The sequence below is a fragment of the Salvia hispanica genome, chromosome 6, assembly GCF_023119035.1.
Source record: "Salvia hispanica cultivar TCC Black 2014 chromosome 6, UniMelb_Shisp_WGS_1.0, whole genome shotgun sequence".
In the NCBI taxonomy this organism is placed as follows: domain Eukaryota; kingdom Viridiplantae; phylum Streptophyta; class Magnoliopsida; order Lamiales; family Lamiaceae; genus Salvia; species Salvia hispanica.
In genome coordinates, this window is record NC_062970.1 from 33832424 (window position 1) to 33850846 (window position 18423).

Below are 18423 nucleotides of genomic sequence, written 5' to 3' on the forward strand. Positions count from 1 at the left end.
GTAGTCTCTCTAATATAATACTTATGTTTGCCAATGATGAAAGTATTTATAAAGTCCAATATTATGCGCGCCTTATGTTTACTATGTTTATTTTACTGTGGCTCTGTCAAGTGTGACAAGTGGGAGAATCGAAAACTTTGTGTCCCACATATTCACCAAGTAGGAGAATGTAAGTTTTGTGTCTCACATATGTGACATGTGATAGAATCTTAAATAGAATTGAATTTTTAATATAATACATTAACTTGGTACAAGACACATTTTTCCCTAATTAATTAGCTATCAATTAATTATTGGTCTTCAATCAATTAATTAGCCATAATGTATATTGCCTATTTTAACTAGCATTAATTGGTCGAATTAGAAGGAATATCTTCATTCCTATTACTAACCAATAAATGAGAATATATATATATATACATTTTGATTAGCCTCCATTCGGCTACTCAATTAGAGAGTATATATATATGGCATGATTACAGTTAATTTAATAGTTGATATTAAAATAATTGATTGTAATCAATTAGTGTTTCCAATTTATTGAATAAACGTGTATATTAATTGATTGTGATCAATTATATTCTTGACCAATAAGAAACGCATTTACTAATTATTTTGAGTCTCTTTGATGGAAAGGGCTTTTAACGTTTTATAATTAGGGTTTGTCCTCTCTCTGCCTATATATACAAGTGTGGTGATCCCATCAAATCACACACATTATAGAGAACACATAAACAAGAGAAAGAGAGAGAAACAAATCCTTGGAGTTGGAGCTGCGCTACTACGCCAAAGAAAGTCCGAGGAAATTCTCTCAGTCTTCCCCAATCGCTTCCGCTATGGATCGTGAAGGTAAGCTTTCGATCCTATTAAGTTTATGGTTAATACGTGAAACACATGATGTTCGAAGATCTTGCTTTATTTATATTCAATTATGTATTCTTGAATATATGATGATAAATAATGTCCAACAGATAATTGCAGAGTGAATTGAAATTCGTTCAAAATTCTCCATAAATTTGTGCTTTTTCTATCAATTTGCCTTGCGCCATATTTCGGAGTAAGTAAAATCTTCAATGATTTTGAGAGAAATTGGGTTTTAATAAATCGAAGTGGAGCTATGTCCAAGAAATTGGTTTTTATCAATTGAAGAAAAGAACAACATCGTTGCTCACTTCTGTGTGAATTTGGGAAAAAAAAGAAATTGGTAAAGAGAGAAATTGACTATTGAGAATGGAAAATTTGATAAAGAAGTAATGTGGAAGAGAGAGGAATTGAGGATAGAGATTTGATAAAGAAATTAGAGAGGGAAAAAAACGAAAGAAGGAGAAGATATAAAAGTAGAAGGGACTCAGCAGTCCCTCACAATAGGTCCTAGCATATCAATTCTCACTAAACATATTAATATAAAAAAAGTGATGATTGATAACTAAATTGGCAGGTGCGTTTCATTAATAAATTTGTGCCTTTTAGACCACAGCACTTAGGTGCTGTTTTGCTACACTGCAGGGGATCTCATCCCGAAAAAGACCTACTACTACTGTAATGCCGAATGCTGCAGTCAATAAAATATTGAAGGATTTTAGCGACTTTGTTTCGTCCACACGACTTCTCCTCTCTATTTTCCCGCGCATAATTTGTTCTCCGCAATTTTTTTTAAGAATCGAGCGATGGAGCCCTAGAATTTCTAATTCAAAATCTGTAGATTGATTGACTGAGTGTGAGAGCATAGAGAGGGGAAATGGCGAGCGATGTGGAGCGAGGAGAAGAAGAAGAAGAGGAAGAAGAAGAATCGGCCAGCGAGCTGTTAAGGGATCGATTCCGCCTCTGCACAATATCCATTGCCGAAACTGAAGGTTTAAGCCTTTTTTGCGAACAGAATGTTTGCACTGATTAGGGTGATTGTTTTTAATATTTTTGCTTGGGAATTGTGTGCACAGCGAAGCGAAACGGCATGGAAATTTCTCAGCCAGTAATGGCGTGTATCTCCGATTTAGCCTTCAAATATGCTAGTAATCCTCTCTCCTGGCTTCTCTCATCAATCATCATCTCTCTCTGTGTGTCTCCTATTGTTACCTTGAACTCGATGCATTATAAATATTGCTAATTGATTTATACTATTATGACTTTTATGTAGTGTGTGTGATCCACAAATTGTATACATTGTGGGGCCCAGACGTAATGTGTACAACCTTAAGGTGAAGTGATATGATTTCACTTTTTTCTTAGCCTTGAGAGTAGAACTAAAAACAAGTACTGTAATGTCGTATGTAAATAAGCTGAACATTATCTGGGAAGGAAATGTGTGGACTGTGGAGGGATGATGATAACTGGAAGAAAGGGACTGAGTACAAAAAATTCAAGAAAGTGATTAAACTCTCACATCTAATGTTGCTCTTAAAGAAAACCTCAGATGAAGCAGTTCTGTCTGATGGATATTATGAAATGAAATTACTTGTTATGATTAATGCACCTTTGGCTTCAGTTGTGTTCATGACTATATTACTTTTTGGCAAGAGGTCTATATATTTGTAAGAGTCAATAATTTCGTTAATGGTAATAGTAATATAGTCCTATCAGTTCACACAGCCGTGAGAAATCTCCACACATATATGACAAGAGGGCTTGAATTCTTGCTAAAGGTAAACCTACTGTTGTTGGAAATGCAGAACAGTTAGCAAGAGATGTAGAATTGTTTGCACAGCATGCTGGTCGCAAGTCTATAAACATGGAAGACGTCATACTTTCTGGTAAGATTCGATGGAGTCATCTAATGCACACTCTAACTGCATAACATACATACACTGTCTAAACTTTATGGTCAGTGATCGTTGGGTATCTAACACAGCAGCTACTCTTCATCTGGTTTATCTTTGTTCTTTCACATATTCTTCGTGAATGATTTTTAATTTCATATGATCACGGATTCTTTGATTTTGTTGGGATTGCTTTCAGCTCACCGCAATGATCATCTGTCTGCATCACTGAGGTCCTTCTCCAATAATCTAAAAGCAAAAGAACCTCAATCTGATCGGAAGAGAAAGAAGATCACGAAAAAAGAAGACAAAGCTGCTAAAGAAGTGCTCCATATTGATTCCTAACCTGGAACATGTTTAGATCTGCATATATAAGCCATTTTGCTTCACAGATCTAATCCCCTTTGAAACAGATAGGAGACAAAGAAAATGTTTAATATTTATGTGATGTGAATCCACAGAGAAACCTAAGATGGTGGTTGAACAGTGCCAGCATGTCCATTAAACAGCCAGGAAATTAGTCTTGTTCTTACTTCATCTTATGTTCAATTTTTTTACTTTCACATTTCCTAGTTCATTTCTTCACATTTCGACTTGAATTTATCCATGTTGATGCAGAAGGTAGTGATTATATCTATAAAGACTATAATCGAGTGGGTCAAGATTTTGTGCCTTCATGATTGTTATATTACTGAAAAGTATTTTATTGTGTAGATTTGATGTTTGCTGATTGGGGCACTTTTTCTATTTCGGTTATGAAGGAGCTGAAACAATGTCGACTTGCTAACTATGACAGATTTGTTTTATCGAAAATTTAGTCCAATGTTGTAATTGCAAATTTTGAAAATTTTGTACAGTATGAAATTGAAAATCAACCAAAATTGTGATCCCTAGAACAGTTGTCCTTAAAAGAGTAATACTCCCTAGTCCCATGCTATTTGCATATTTCAGTTTTAGACTCTTCCAAACTATTTGCACTATTTTTATTTTGAATAAAAATTATGGTATTTAATTATGATATTAGAGTTAGTTCGTGTTTTCTTTATCAAGTGTTGCCTTATTGCACTTAAAAATTTATTTTAACTAGTATTATCACATGTGCTATGCACGGGACATAAGACTTTTAAATAATGAAAAGAGATTCTAAGATAAGTGGAATAAAATAAAAAGAGGATAAAGAGAATATATTGATGATTATAGTTAAGAAAATATGTGTTAATTAAAATAAGTATTCATAATATTATAAATAATTAAAAATATTATCAACAATAACAAAAAAAGAAATGTACTTCTCTCAACATACTTTAAATGAAACATTTCATATCCGGCAAACGATTTTATACAGTTTTAATTTCTGATATGAGTGGAATAAAATTAAATAAAATAAATGACAAAAAAGAAATGTACGACTAATTATCAAAGAGTATGAGTTAAGTATAATAATATATACACATAAAAGATGCGACTAAAGATCAAAGAGGATAAAAAACATATAATTTGAATAAATAAATAGTTTAACAATTTTACATCTCATATGGTGAATATCAAAATCTTGTCACCAAAATAAATTATTTTAAATAATCGTATTTCATTGAACCATAATATACTTAAAAAAATATTTATAACACAATTAAATAATATGACTTTTTATCTAACGTATTTCTTCTGTAAATATGATACTCCCTTCGTCCCACTTTAGCAGTCCCATTGACTTTTCTGCACTCGTTTTGTAAAAATGATAATAAATAGTTAAAGTGGAGAAATAATAAAGTAAAAAAGAAAATAATGTAGATAAGACTCTTCTCTATATTATTCTCTTTTTTACTTTATTATTTCTCCACTTTAACTATTTATTATCATTTTTACAAAACGAGTGCAGAAAAGTCAATAGGACTGCTAAAGCGGGACGGAGGGAGTATTTATTTTTAATTAATGTCCTACACGACACCATATTATCATATGTTCATCTCAATATATTTATTTTTAAAATATAAATTAATAATATTAAACTTATGTTGTCATAACTTTCATATGTCACATTAGATTAAGCCGACATGAGCAAATTAATACCCAAATTAAATTCAATACAATATTCATAAATATAATATTTTGAGAAGCATCAAAAAAATAAATACTCTCTCTGTTATATTAAAAGTGAAACGTTTTTCTTTTTAGATTGTCCCATTAAAAATGAAACCTTTCCTAAAATAAAAATAATTTTATCTCTACTTTTCTCTATCTCTTACTTTATTCTCTCTCTTTAACTTACAAAACAACACTACATAAAATTTCGTGCCAAAAATAAATGTTTCATATTTGTTGGGACGGAGGGAATAAGATCCAAAGTTGTATAGTACTATACAACAATATCCAAGTAGAATAAATCCAAATCAACTCAATTATAACTACACATACTAATTTTAGTAATTTGAATATAGATATAATTAAATTTACATATAAATATATAAATATAAATAATATCAGTATATTTACTCGCTGTGCCATTGTCGTCTTCTTCCAATTACCTGCTTCGTCTGCTTCGTTGTGATGTGCGGCATTTCTGGATTTGCTTTAAATTTCTTGGGTGATAAGTACTCTGGTTTGATTTAATCTAATAATACTCCATCCGTCCCTAAAAATTTGTCACGTATTTCTATTTTCGTACGTTTCTAAAAATTTGTCTCCTTTCACTTTTACCATTTTTGACAGTGGGTCTTATATTTCACTAATTCATTTGCACTCACATTTTATTATAAAACTATTTTATAAAAGTAGGACTCGCATGCTATCAACTTTTATAACCCACTTTCTATTACATTTCTTAAAACTCATGCCCGATCAAATAGTGACGAATTATTAAGGACGGAGGGAGTATTTCTTGTTGAATTCCTGTTTGCATTCTATAGTATTTGCAGAGTTTTGAAACTTATATGGGAGCTCCACAACAACACAATATTTTCATGTCTTTGAATAATTTGGAAGATTCAATACAAAGAAGGGAAATAAAGGATACTCCATCCATTAAACTGATACCTTTCTATTTTGCCTTTAAAAAGAGCAAAAAATTATCATTTCAACAATTGCCAGGGTATATTAAGTAGTAATATTATAGATATAGCTTTCTTTATTAAATCATTGTGTTACAGATTTAAATTGCACGTAATAAATAATCTTATTAATGTATAATTAATTATGCATTTTTTATAGGCTCGACAATTGAATGTATAAAATTTAATTTGAAGTAGAAATTATAAAACTTAAATTCGATAATTAAAAGTTAGAGATTTTATGGCTGTCATAGTTTTATTTTCCAGAATAATTTAATTAGAGAGAAAATTTTTGAAAAAAGATTCCACTTAAAAAGTACAGTACGTCTTAGATATTTTTCCTCTTCGTTGGAATTTTATTTGATAGATTTAAAAATTGATATGACCGCCTCTGTTATGGAATATGCCAACTCAGTATTTTGATGTGACTGCATCTCTTATGACATATATCAACTCAAAAATTTACTCTCACTTCCACATAAGATCACGAGACTCGAGATAATACTCCACCTCCTTCCAACGACTTATTATCCAATGAATATTCAAGTAATGGTAATACTCCTATATTATCCAATGAATATTCAAGTAATGAATATTCAAGTAATGGTAGAAGTTAATATATGTTCCACATAAGATCACGAGACTCGAGATATCACTCCACCTCCTTCCAACAAAGCTGACTTGATATGACTTATTATCCAATGAATATTCAAGTAATAGTAATATATTATTGCAAAAGCTTGACTATAATACTCTACAGTCTACAATATGTAACTGAGAAGTTAATATATGTTCAGCCATATTTTATCAAATTGGGTGGGAAAAATAGGCCCATTAAAATTGTGGCTTTATATACGTATAGATTACACTAATTACTCATATTTAAATTTATGTTGTTAAATTGAAAAGTGCGAGTAGTAGAGACCAACACCATTATAATTGGATCCAATATTACACATTTATATAAGAACTCATGTAAACAAATATTTCCCCGTCCGGGCCAACCTATCCTAATTGATGTGTTTCTTTCAAACATAAAGATTAAAGAATGTACTTAAGTTAAGTTGAGTGCAACTGCTACTACTTAATAAGTATTGAAAATTAAATGCTTTGATTTTGTAGGGAATACTTTCATATGCAATTGGGACGAAGAGAATATAATATATTGACTATATTGTTGATTTAAAATTTAAAATACGAATATCATTTTATAAAGTGGCAGACAAAACCATTCACATTGTTGGTATGGTAACATTCACAATATAGAAGGGAAAATACCAAAAAAGTTAAATTATGAAATGAATGAATGAAAAAAAGAAATAAAAAAATATATTTAATTGTACATATATAAACTATAAATTCGCATTTGAGTACGCATTCATTACGTTTCATAATAATTGGCTACAATTGAAATTGTAATTTTAAATTTTAAAAAGTATTCATTATATTTTTATATTATACAAATATTTAACAATAAGCCTAAGATAGTTAGAAATTTGAAATATATTTATTGAAATTAAATTATACTGATATTTGATAATATTAAGCTATGCCAACTTAAATCACATCACAAGATAAAAGTTAAATATATACAAATTACAATTAGGGAAATGATATTCGTAGATAATTTCTACGTACATAATACTCTTACTTTTCAATTGGACCTAACCGGTTTAAAACCGGTTATATTATTAGTTAATTCTTTATTTGTGAAATTATCCTTTATTATATTTAAATCTTAAAAAGACTTTAGTGTTAATATTTAAATATATCAAATTAAATCTCCATGATCATGATTCATATCTATACTGCTACCTCCACGTAAACTCCCAATTAAATCTCCATGATCATGATTCATATCTAATACTCCACCTTCACGTCAAAAATTTTCACCCCCCTTTCGTGTTAATTTTTTTCTAATTTTCTTTTTCTTTCATTTTTTTTTGGCTCACAACAATCAATTGACCAGAACTCACTAAAATTTAATGAATTAGCTTTGAATCATATTTGATTTATTCACTTCGATTTTTCAATTATTAATTTTAATAATATTTAATTAATTACAAAATGGAGTATATAAATATGACAAGAATAAGAAATAGTAATATTTTCATATATTTCTTTAGACATAATTTCTACGTACATAATACTCTTACTTTTCAATTGGACCTAACCGGTTTAAAACCGGTTATATTATTAGTTAATTCTTTATTTGTGAAATTATCCTTTATTATATTTAAATCTTAAAAAGACTTTAGTGTTAATATTTAAATATATCAAATTAAATCTCCATGATCATGATTCATATCTATACTGCTACCTCCACGTAAACTCCCAATTAAATCTCCATGATCATGATTCATATCTAATACTCCACCTTCACGTCAAAAATTTTCACCCCCCTTTCGTGTTAATTTTTTTCTAATTTTCTTTTTCTTTCATTTTTTTTTGGCTCACAACAATCAATTGACCAGAACTCACTAAAATTTAATGAATTAGCTTTGAATCATATTTGATTTATTCACTTCGATTTTTCAATTATTAATTTTAATAATATTTAATTAATTACAAAATGGAGTATATAAATATGACAAGAATAAGAAATAGTAATATTTTCATATATTTCTTTAGACATTTGCATAACAATTGACATAAATATCAATTAATTTATATTCTGCAGTTAACATAATTAATTAAAATTAAATGGACTATTATTTTATTACATTTATTTCCTAGATTTTTTTTGGTGTGTATGTTTATTTATCCTAGTATTTTTATAATCTATATTGCATTTTGTTCTATATGCACCAAAATAAACATTTAAAATATTTATAAGACCTTAACATTTACTCATTTACTTATATAGGAGTGTAACTTTTTGCACTTTTATTTTTAATCGAATTAATATAGTGGTATTTTATTTATTTTAGCATAATTATAATAAAATAGTTGAAATTATTATTATTTAACTTTTTATATATAATTTTTAGCTGAATAATATTTATGTTCAACCTAATACTGCATGTTTATATTTTATTTAAGGTACATGCTACCTAATAATATATTTGTATCATATCAGATTTCTAGTTTACTTTATACTAAAACATATTACCTCCGTCCCACAATAAGTATCACATTTTGCCATTTCGATTCGTCCCACAATAAGAGTCACATTTAACTTTTACCATAAATGGTAAGTAGACCTCATATTCCACCAACCAATTCTACTCACATTTTATTACAAAACTAATGATATATATATGTGAGACTCATAATCCACTAACTTATTAAAACCACTTTTTTTTACATTTCTTAAAACACGTGCCCACACTACGTGACACTTAATGTGGGACGGAGGTAGTAAACATTATGAATTATATGTTTAAATATCTTATTCTTATTACATATATTTGACTTTCAGTGTTATCTATATTATAGTTAAATTCTAGTTTTCACGACCAATAGACACTACTGCTAATTGAATATTAATATGTTATTTATTTTATTATAAAATATATCAAATTTATAAATATTTAAAATTCTACCCCGGAAGGATACATAATTGAAATTAGATATGCATCGATGATTGTTATTAGTAGCGCTCACATTTATACACAATAATGAAATTAATGTAGAAGATAAAGAAATGAATCAAACAATCAATTTAAAAAACAAATTATATTAAATTTACCTTTTTAACTTTTTATTATATTTAACTTTAATAATATCCACAAATAGTTATTCGACTAATTATGCATATATATCAATATAATAAAAGGTTTCAAAGTAAACTATTATAAAAAGTCCAAAAATTCTTTGAATTTTATTAGAAATTTCATTAGGTATTTCATTTATAGCATTAATGAAATTAGTGTAGATGATAAAGAAATGAATCAAACAATCGATTTAAAAAGAATAAAGAGAATATTTTAAAAATTAAATTTACTTATATTTTATAAATTATTATTATATTTCACTTTATTAAAATTCACAAATATTTATTCGATGAATTATTCACAATAATAAATGGTTTCACAAAGTAAACTATAATAAAAAGTCGAAAACAACTTTGAATTTGATTTGAACTTTCATTTGGTATTGTATTTATAACATTAACGAAATTCAATGTAGATAATAAACAAATCAATCAAATATTTTTTTAAAAATAAAGAAAATAAATTTGAAATTAAATTTATCTATATTTATTTTTTATACACATTTAACTTGTTATTAAAGTGTATAAATATTTATTTGATGAATTATGCATATATATCAAGATAATAAAAGGTTTCAAAGTAAACTATAATAAAAAGTAAAAAAATAAACTTTGATTTTAGTTAGAACGTTCATTTGGTATTGCATTTATAACATTAATGAAATTCAATATAGATGATAAAGAAATGAATCAAACAATCATTTTTAAAAAATGAATAGAATAATTTTAAAATTAAATTTACTTATATTTTGAAACTTTTTACTATATTTAACTTTATTAAAGTCCAAAATTTTTTATTCAATGAATTATGCATATATATACCAAGATAATTTTCAAAGTTACAATAACAAAAAGTCCAATTTATTTTTTTATAATTTTATTAGAACTTTCATTTGGTATCACATTTATAACGTTGAATGAAACGCAAAATTGTAGTATGCAGTTATTTTTTAATTATGTTACTATAACAATATAAAATTTAAGTAAAGTTATAAATTAAACAAAATAAAGAAAATATAGAAATAAATCTCCTATCATAATTAGACTTTATAAGTAAAGAAAACATACGAACATTATATATAAGACTGTAACATAATTAAAATTTAGAATTTTGCATATTATTAATTTATAAGTTGAATTGAATTTTTTAATATATTTTAATTTATAAACTTAATTTAATTTAATTTAATTTTCGTAGTGTATGACAAAAAAAAAAACACATAACAATATACAATATCACAATTAAGATTTGCAAGTATTTTAAATTACAAGTTTAAATTTATTTTATAATGTTATGTATTACTTGCTTTTTAACCCATTGAAGACTGAAGATAGTGACGGAAGAGAAAGATTAATAATTCAAACTCAAAAAAATGTGAAAGAGAGAAGAGGGAGAGAACTGATAGGCACTATACGGTTTAGCCAAAATGTAGAAGAGAGAGGAAAGAAAACTGCTCCAGGTTTTTAGCAAAAAAATGTGGAATAAAGATGAGAGATTAGAAAATGCACAATTATCTACATAGAATTTATGTACATTTATCACTGCTCTTTCACGTAATTGAATGTGAAAAATATTATGGATAAGGTAACTCATCATAATTATGTTTTTGATTGATGTTTATTTCGTTAAGAAGTTAATTATTTAATAGTTTTTAAATCAGCAATGAATACAAAAGGTGAATATAAAATTTGATTAGCTAATTTGTTATAAATAACTTAATTACCAAATCAACTTTTGATATAGCAATATTTTGTTCTTCTGTACTTAAATTGTTGCTATGCATATGATATTTTTTAATTTTTTTTTTGTATTGTAATTATCCTCCACATAAAATAATTTACTTAAAAGTTAAAAGTCACTAAGTTTTTAGTATGAAAAATATTTTTATATTCTGTTATTAATTTGTACGTGTATGGTTTCGTATTCTTTACATAAGCATATAACGCAATATGAAGTAAACTAGTTTGATTTAAATTTTGGGGGTTTAGGGTTCTGTTCTCAATCCAGGAAACAGAGAGACAATGGATCAAGAAGAGATCGATAAAGTGGTACTCGCGTACTTGGACAAGAGGGGTTTCAAGCAAGCGGGCCTCGCTCTTCAGCAAGAGAAGCAGCAAAACAGTAAAGGCAGCAACGCCTCCTCCACTGCGCAGATTGATCCTGATATTGCGAAACAAATTCTCTCTCTCTCTGAGTATGAACCAAAATTTACTCATATTTGCTCGCATTTTTCAATTTTCGCTGAATGTTACTTATATTTGGTGGAGGACAGAATTCAAGTGTGTCTTGTGTGTGTGGTTTTTAGTTGCTCTTCGGCTCGAGTTGTACGACAGTTATACTGAGCTGCAAAATTGACAACTATTAGCTATCCTGATTATATTATTGCATTTTATTCGCATTGATATCAAAAGTTATTGGATTGCGATGTTTCTGTTGAATTCATTAATGTAAAATTGAAGAAGAGTGTCCATTCTCGTTGATCGGTGTTTGGCATTTGACGGTTTTATATATATCATGATTTTCAGAGTGGATGGTCCCGCTCAGTACCAGGAAGGTTATAGCAAGCTACGGTCTTGGGCTTATAGTTCTCTGGATCAGTACCAGGTGATAAATGCTTATCTTCTTGTGATTCTTATTGCTTCCTGCACCAGTAATAATTTGTTTGTCGTGTAAAAGAGAATTCCTTCTGCTGGCTTGTACACATTGTTGGTGTTTTTATTCAACTGTTAATGCACCTTTGTTTGCGGTAGGTCCATTTGACATTTATTGGAGGCTCTAAGTCTAATATAGCAATCTATGCTTCTCTTGGCACTCTTATTGTTTTAAGTTATCTTCCTAGGTTTAACAAATAGGCTTTCCATTATCAGTTTTATTTTGTGCGACTATGACTCAGTATCTCTTTGAGAGCTATGGTTGGTATTCCTTCGGTAATATGGTACAACCAAATAAAAGGCATTGACTTGCATGAAATTGAAGAGAGAGTGAAGATGGGAAGGAGGGTATCATAACTTAGAAGGAGTAAAGGTGCTTGTTTTAAATAGTTTACAACAGGGTTGAAGAGTTGGGAATGCCCCTTATCCAATCAGGAAGGCCATAAAGTTTACATTCCAGTTTGAAGTTTGTTTTTTTCATTTTGCCCTTCCGAAGATTACTGCAGGTTGCCACCCCTTATTTTGCTATTATGGATTACAATTCCAATTAAAACTTATGTTGGGACAAAGCTGTTGTTTAACAGCAATTTTTAATTCGTTCCAGTAACCAAAGGGTTGCAGCATTGTTATTTTGAACCCCTTAGATGGATAGAATAATTTGACTTTACTCTGTAACAATGCTTCCCATTTCCATGCAGCACGAGTTGGTTAGAGTCTTGTATCCAGTATTTATCCATGCATTCATGGATCTTGTTGCAAAGGGTCATATCCAAGAAGGTGAGTTGAATATTTTTAAATTTCTAAAAACATCATGAATGCAATCGCTTGAGATCATCGCTTGCTTTCCAGCCCGATCTTTTTTTAATAGCTTTCGAGGAGACCATGAAGTCATGCATACACGCGACCTTCAAAAGTTAGAAGGTGTTCTTTCTCCCTCACATCTGGAGGTCCATCACTCTCCTAGAATGATAACTCAAATTCTGTAAGTTGATGCATTCAAGCGCAAGCACAAACCATCCTAAAATCTCCACTTACTTTTACTTAGGAAATGGAATTTGCACATTCTCTAAGACAGAGCAAAGTTGGCATCAAGATTTGCCAAGTAATATCTCTCTCTCTCTCTCTTGCAAGTTCCTTTTAGTGCTACATGTATAACATATTAGAGTAGAAACTAACTGAGACTCTAAACATGAATTATGTATAATTACATAGCAAGAGTGTCTGGTCCATTCTTAGTTTTTCAATTTTTCATTTCAGTATTCCTATGATCTACTTCTACAATACTTGCACAAATCTCAATCAATTACAATGCTTGGGATTGTCAATGAACACATCAACTTTCAAGGTGCAGTTCCCTCTTCTTCCTGGTTCTTTATTATTTTATTGGTGCTTTTTATCTGCTTTTGACCTCCCCATTTGTGCACTTTTTTTCATGGTGAATGAAGATACTAACTGTTAACCTGGTTTGCAGTTTCTCCTGGGCAACCGAGCTCCATTGCTGATGATGCTGAATACGTCACGTTTTTTGGAAGTGAACAGGACGCTGCTAATTTAATTAACCAGAAAGAAATTCACTGGGGGGTGAGTCAGCAGTAGCCATAGGGCTTCTTTTTTTAGTCATTTTGCACTTTGTTCCCTTAATTTTAGCATGACATGTGTATTATTTACAAAGTTAATGCTATAGATAGCACTATTTGGAATACCATAGAGGAGAGATTTAACTCACTGCAGTATTCATTTGGACTTATTATGAAGTGGTGATAGCAGATGGTTATGTTATGTCCTCAACTATTTACTTCTTTAAGAATGGATAAATCTCTAATTGGTTTTGGTTCTAGGATGCATTGGTGATCATTCTGGATCTTACTTACTAATATTTCAAGTTGTTACTCTATTTTGTTGGTAGTGTAGAAATGAGAACTATTCCTTTCTCTATATCTGGATGTTTAGAAAGGCATGTGGTTGATACTTGATAGTATCTAATTAAAAATGCTTGAGCTGGTATAAGACATTAAGATTTTTTTTATCTGTATTTTTTCTGTATCTTTGGTACAGTTCCTTCCCCTTATTGCTTATAGTATAGAGCATATGTTAGCTGGAAGAGTATCTTATCCTGGCATTCTTATACTGTATAAATATAACAGTTGCTTGAAGATACTTTGGAAGAAAGGTTGGAAAAGATGGGGGCGCCAAATATGGATTCCGACAAAGCAGATGGAGAAGGTGAACTGGAAGAAAATAAGGTTGTTTGCTTGTATAGACTGTATTACTGGCAGAAGCAACCTTCTCTTTTTTCGTCTAGCTGACAAATGTTTTCTACAATTTATATCCAGAAAAGGTCTGATGGTGGCAAGCAAGGCACTACACCCAAAAAGTTGAAAAAGGATAAGGTTGTTGTTGGTGCCACAGCAAAAGCTCATCGTTCTGATAGTGTTGCTGCGTCTGGAGCACCACGTGTAAAACCTGAGCTAGCATTGCCAGAAATGTATATCTATAATAACCTTGTCGAGTTGTGCTTTACTGCTTTGTTCCTATAATAATGTCTTTCCTGATTCATGGTAGATACTACTAAATAATAGCTTAATCATTATAGGGAGCCTTTTAATTCAGACAATTGTTATTCCTGACATCAATTTGTTCATTTAATGCCAAGTTGCCAAAACATTTTATAATACTGGTATACATCTGGAATTCCATGGTTCATCTTAAGTGAATTTTCTAGCTAATTTGGGTAGAGAATTTTGACTAATTATTAATTTTCTGTATATTTAGACCAGTAGAGGTGGAACAGTCTATCCTTGAAGATTTGAGAAACCGTGTGCAGCTGAGTAGCATGGCATTGCCTTCTGTTAGCTTATATACTTTCATCAACACTCATGACAGGTATGCTTTTCATAAATAAATAAATATTATAATTGTATTTGCAGTCTACGGGTATTGACATTATAGTGATAACTAAAACCGTTAATTTCTGTAGCTTGAATTGTGCTTCAATATCTCATGATGGGTCATTGGTAGCTGGTGGATTTTCAGACTCATCATTGAAGGTTGCTTATTTCTCTATGCACTTTATTACCATAATCAGTTGTCTTTGCTCATTGATGTGCTAATTAAAGTTCAATGGACAGGTTTGGGACATGGCAAAGCTTGGGAAACAGAATGTAACCTGTAAGTTGATTTATTAGTTCTCTCCACTTTTTTTAATTAAAGGCCAATTACACTTTCCCACCCAAAGTATTCCCAATTTTCAGAATAGACCATGCATGATTTTGACATATAACTACCCATTATATGTATTCTGTTTTCCAAATCTAGACCGGTTCCACTTCTCTAGTACCGTATACCCCACGTGACAGTCTGAACTTCGTGTGGAATTTATACAATATGATAGTATGATAGATCTGCCTCACTATTTATTTTACTCAAATTCCATGTGGATGTCAGACTGCCAACACAACTATCTGGTACCGAAAAAGTTGACCCTCTCTGGGACTCTAGATTTAAATAAGTAATGCATCTACTGAGTACTAATTTGTAAAAGTCGGGAGTATGTTAGATATAGTTTTTTAAATTTGGAAAGCTTGGGGTGTAAAAATATAATCATCCCATTAAATAAATTTTATGTGTTTTTATGTTCTACGTTTAATATCTGAGTGATGAATTTACCATAAGTGAAAAATGCTTCAGTGTAGGTGGATATTTGTTCATGCTTACAAGTTATAGTATGGTGATTAGTGAGTGTTTACCCTTGTCAGATTTCTGGCTTTGAGTTGCTTAATGTTGATCTCATCCCCCTTTCAATTTTTTTTTGTGATTTTGGTCATGCATATAGATAGAGATAAGCTTGAGATTCTAGGGACACTTTTGGTGAAAATTTTTAATTGTATCTCTGAAGTTATGTTGGTGAATTTCATGCCATTCTTTACCCTATGGTTGAGTCTTCTCCTTTTTGATATCAAAACATGATGTATGTACATTTATCAGTGTATGTTGATATTGACTCTAGAATGTAGCTCCTTTGCAGGGTGAAAATGATTTGGCTACCAATGAGCCAAGCTCAAGTGCTGGGGGAAGAAATTACACATTATTTCGAGGTCACGCTGGTCCTGTGCATTCTGCCACTTTTAGTCCGTTTGGTGATTTCATTCTGTCTTCTTCATCAGATTCTACAAGTAAGTTATAGTAGTAGTTCACTATTATTCTTTTCTCTGCTTCTCTACTCATTTCCCATAAGCAAGCATTGTCATCTAATTGCAGTTCGACTATGGAGCTCAAAACTGAATGCAAATCTTGTCTGCTACAAGGGTCATAATTACCCTGTATGGGATGTAAAGGTAGGAGTAAAAGCTTAAAGGTCCAATTGTTATGACAATCATCTCTTCTCCTATTCATATAGCATTGCAGTAAATTGCTATTCCTCTCCCGTTCACTTTATTGGATAAACAGAAGAGATGATCTATATAAATTTTGTTATATTCATGCCTGAACTAATGTATCTGTGATAATTTTATGCAGTTTAGTCCACTTGGCCACTATTTTGCTAGTGCTTCACATGATCGCACGGCAAGGATCTGGTCAATGGACAGAGTGCATCCTCTAAGGATAATGGCAGGTCATTTATCTGATGTGGATGTAAGTATTTCATTTGGTGGCTAAGCATGCTTGTTCTACTAGTACAATCTTCAGTGTATTGGAGAAGTTATATTGCCTTCTTTGGTTTCCATCTTTCAGTGTGTGCAATGGCATGCAAATTGCAACTATCTTGCTACCGGATCTAGTGATAAAACAGTGCGCCTATGGGATGTCCAGAGTGGCGAATGTGTTAGAATATTCATTGGTCACAGAAGTATGATCTTAAGTTTGGCAATGTCACCTGATGGTCGCTATATGGCATCTGGTGACGAAGATGGTGCGATAATGATGTGGGATCTCGCATCTGGTCGCTGCGTTGCCCCATTAGTCGGTCATGGCTCTTGCATTTGGTCACTGGCTTTCAGGTACAGTGTGCTTCTCTTGCATCTTCTACTTTAAATTTTGTAGACTTGTATCAAGTAGAAAATGACTTCTTAATCTTTTTACCGATAACTACCTTCATTTCAGCTGTGAAGGTTCGCTTCTAGCTTCTGGTTCTGCTGATTGCACGGTGAAAATATGGGATGTAGCTACAAGCTCAAGAGTGCCAAAATCAGATGAGAAGTAAGTTTAACCAAACGATTATACTAGTAGGTAGTAGTAGTATATATATAATTTTCATCATTATCGTTTTATGTATAATTGGGTCTTCATCCTCAGTGGCAAAAATGGAAACGTAAGCAGACTGAGATCTCTGAAAACTTTGCCCACCAAATCTACTCCCGTTTATGCTCTGCAGGTAAAATCCATCACTTCACCTTTAATCCTTTGCTTTATCTAACCGGATCTTCTCTTGATTGCTTTAACAGTTCTCCAGAAGAAACCTTTTATTTGCTGCCGGCGCTCTCTCAAAGCAGTCGTAGATCAATTATGTGGTGCCTCAGGTTTGGAAAATCTTCAAACATCTGCACTCTATTCATGTTGCTTTATTTGAGTATCAGTTTCGATAACTTCGCTATTTTATTTGTGTAATCTTATTTTATTTATGATGTAGAACTAGTTTCTGTTGTATACTGATCAAATTCTTAGTGCTAGTTTTTATGACATGTAGCTATATTTTTGTAGCCTGAATCAATAATTTGGTAGTGCTTTGTATTGTAGCCAACCTTTTGAAATATTTGCTTCTACCTATGTTAAAATAGGGTGAATTCAACATCGAAGTGCATGATTTTTTGAATTAGGCGTTCTCCATTTTGTCGGCTTAGCTTATGGAGCAGTACTATTTTAGTTCCCATTATCGTCCACTTAAGTTGTTTTACGTACGTACGTGATATGTTCTGATGAATAAATATGTAAATTATTTACACTCCATTTTATTATAAATTTAAATTTTCTAAAGGACTAGGTCCTAAATCGTGGATCCACTGAGCTACCATTATTTAGAGAAAAAGAGTATCGATCGAGCAAGAGTAATAACAAATGCCAAATGTTATGAAAATATATTTACTTTCAACTGGGGTTACAAATGCCAAATGTTATGAAAATATATGTGCTTTCGACTGATACCCCATATTTGATCTAGTTCAACCATATTCAATTTGTTGGATCATCACATTTTTAATACTAGTAGTATTATTTTGTAAATGAGTAGTACTCCTATATGACCAGTCTACAGAATTAATTA

General features: G+C 30.7%; 2 protein-coding genes across 4 annotated transcripts; both read left to right on the forward strand.

The window, feature by feature from the left end:
- Window positions 1-834: 834 nt before the first annotated feature.
- LOC125196957 (protein MHF1 homolog) lies at window positions 835-3318 on the forward strand. 3 transcript variants are annotated; one of them, XM_048095624.1, is made up of 5 exons: window positions 835-849; window positions 1703-1853; window positions 1938-2009; window positions 2667-2747; window positions 2953-3318. In XM_048095624.1, the coding sequence occupies exons 2-5, from the start codon at window positions 1739-1741 to the stop codon at window positions 3096-3098; spliced, it is 414 nt and encodes a 137-aa protein (XP_047951581.1). In that variant the 5' UTR covers window positions 835-849; window positions 1703-1738; the 3' UTR covers window positions 3099-3318. The 3 variants fall into 3 exon arrangements, with proteins under 3 accessions (XP_047951581.1, XP_047951583.1, XP_047951582.1); XM_048095626.1 differs by lacking the exon at window positions 835-849 and adding an exon at window positions 2135-2195 and having other exon boundaries at window positions 1507-1853; window positions 2953-2987; XM_048095625.1 differs by lacking the exons at window positions 835-849; window positions 1938-2009 and having other exon boundaries at window positions 1507-1853.
- An 8177-nt stretch (window positions 3319-11495) lies between these two features.
- Window positions 11496-17952, forward strand: LOC125192079 (transcription initiation factor TFIID subunit 5-like). Its single transcript, XM_048089534.1, has 19 exons — window positions 11496-11710; window positions 12042-12120; window positions 12866-12944; window positions 13017-13114; window positions 13213-13269; window positions 13425-13512; window positions 13639-13748; window positions 14312-14410; window positions 14501-14652; window positions 14940-15050; window positions 15145-15214; window positions 15296-15335; window positions 16181-16339; window positions 16425-16501; window positions 16683-16799; window positions 16899-17164; window positions 17268-17363; window positions 17460-17538; window positions 17609-17952. The coding sequence occupies exons 1-19, from the start codon at window positions 11538-11540 to the stop codon at window positions 17660-17662; spliced, it is 2004 nt and encodes a 667-aa protein (XP_047945491.1). The 5' UTR covers window positions 11496-11537; the 3' UTR covers window positions 17663-17952.
- The last annotated feature ends 471 nt before the right edge of the window (window positions 17953-18423 follow it).

Bases quoted from the DNA above. Each gene is read 5' to 3' on its own strand.
- LOC125196957 (XM_048095624.1), top strand. From the start codon at position 1,739: ATGGCGAGCGATGTGGAGCGAGGAGAAGAAGAAGAAGAGGAAGAAGAA. The intron at 1,854-1,937 runs GTTTAAGCCTTT...TTGTGTGCACAG, and splicing joins ATCCATTGCCGAAACTGAAG to CGAAGCGAAACGGCATGGAA. The intron at 2,748-2,952 runs GTAAGATTCGAT...GATTGCTTTCAG, and splicing joins GGAAGACGTCATACTTTCTG to CTCACCGCAATGATCATCTG.
- LOC125192079 (XM_048089534.1), top strand. From the start codon at position 11,538: ATGGATCAAGAAGAGATCGATAAAGTGGTACTCGCGTACTTGGACAAG. The intron at 15,051-15,144 runs GTATGCTTTTCA...TAATTTCTGTAG, and splicing joins TTCATCAACACTCATGACAG to CTTGAATTGTGCTTCAATAT. The intron at 17,539-17,608 runs GTAAAATCCATC...TTGCTTTAACAG, and splicing joins CTCCCGTTTATGCTCTGCAG to TTCTCCAGAAGAAACCTTTT.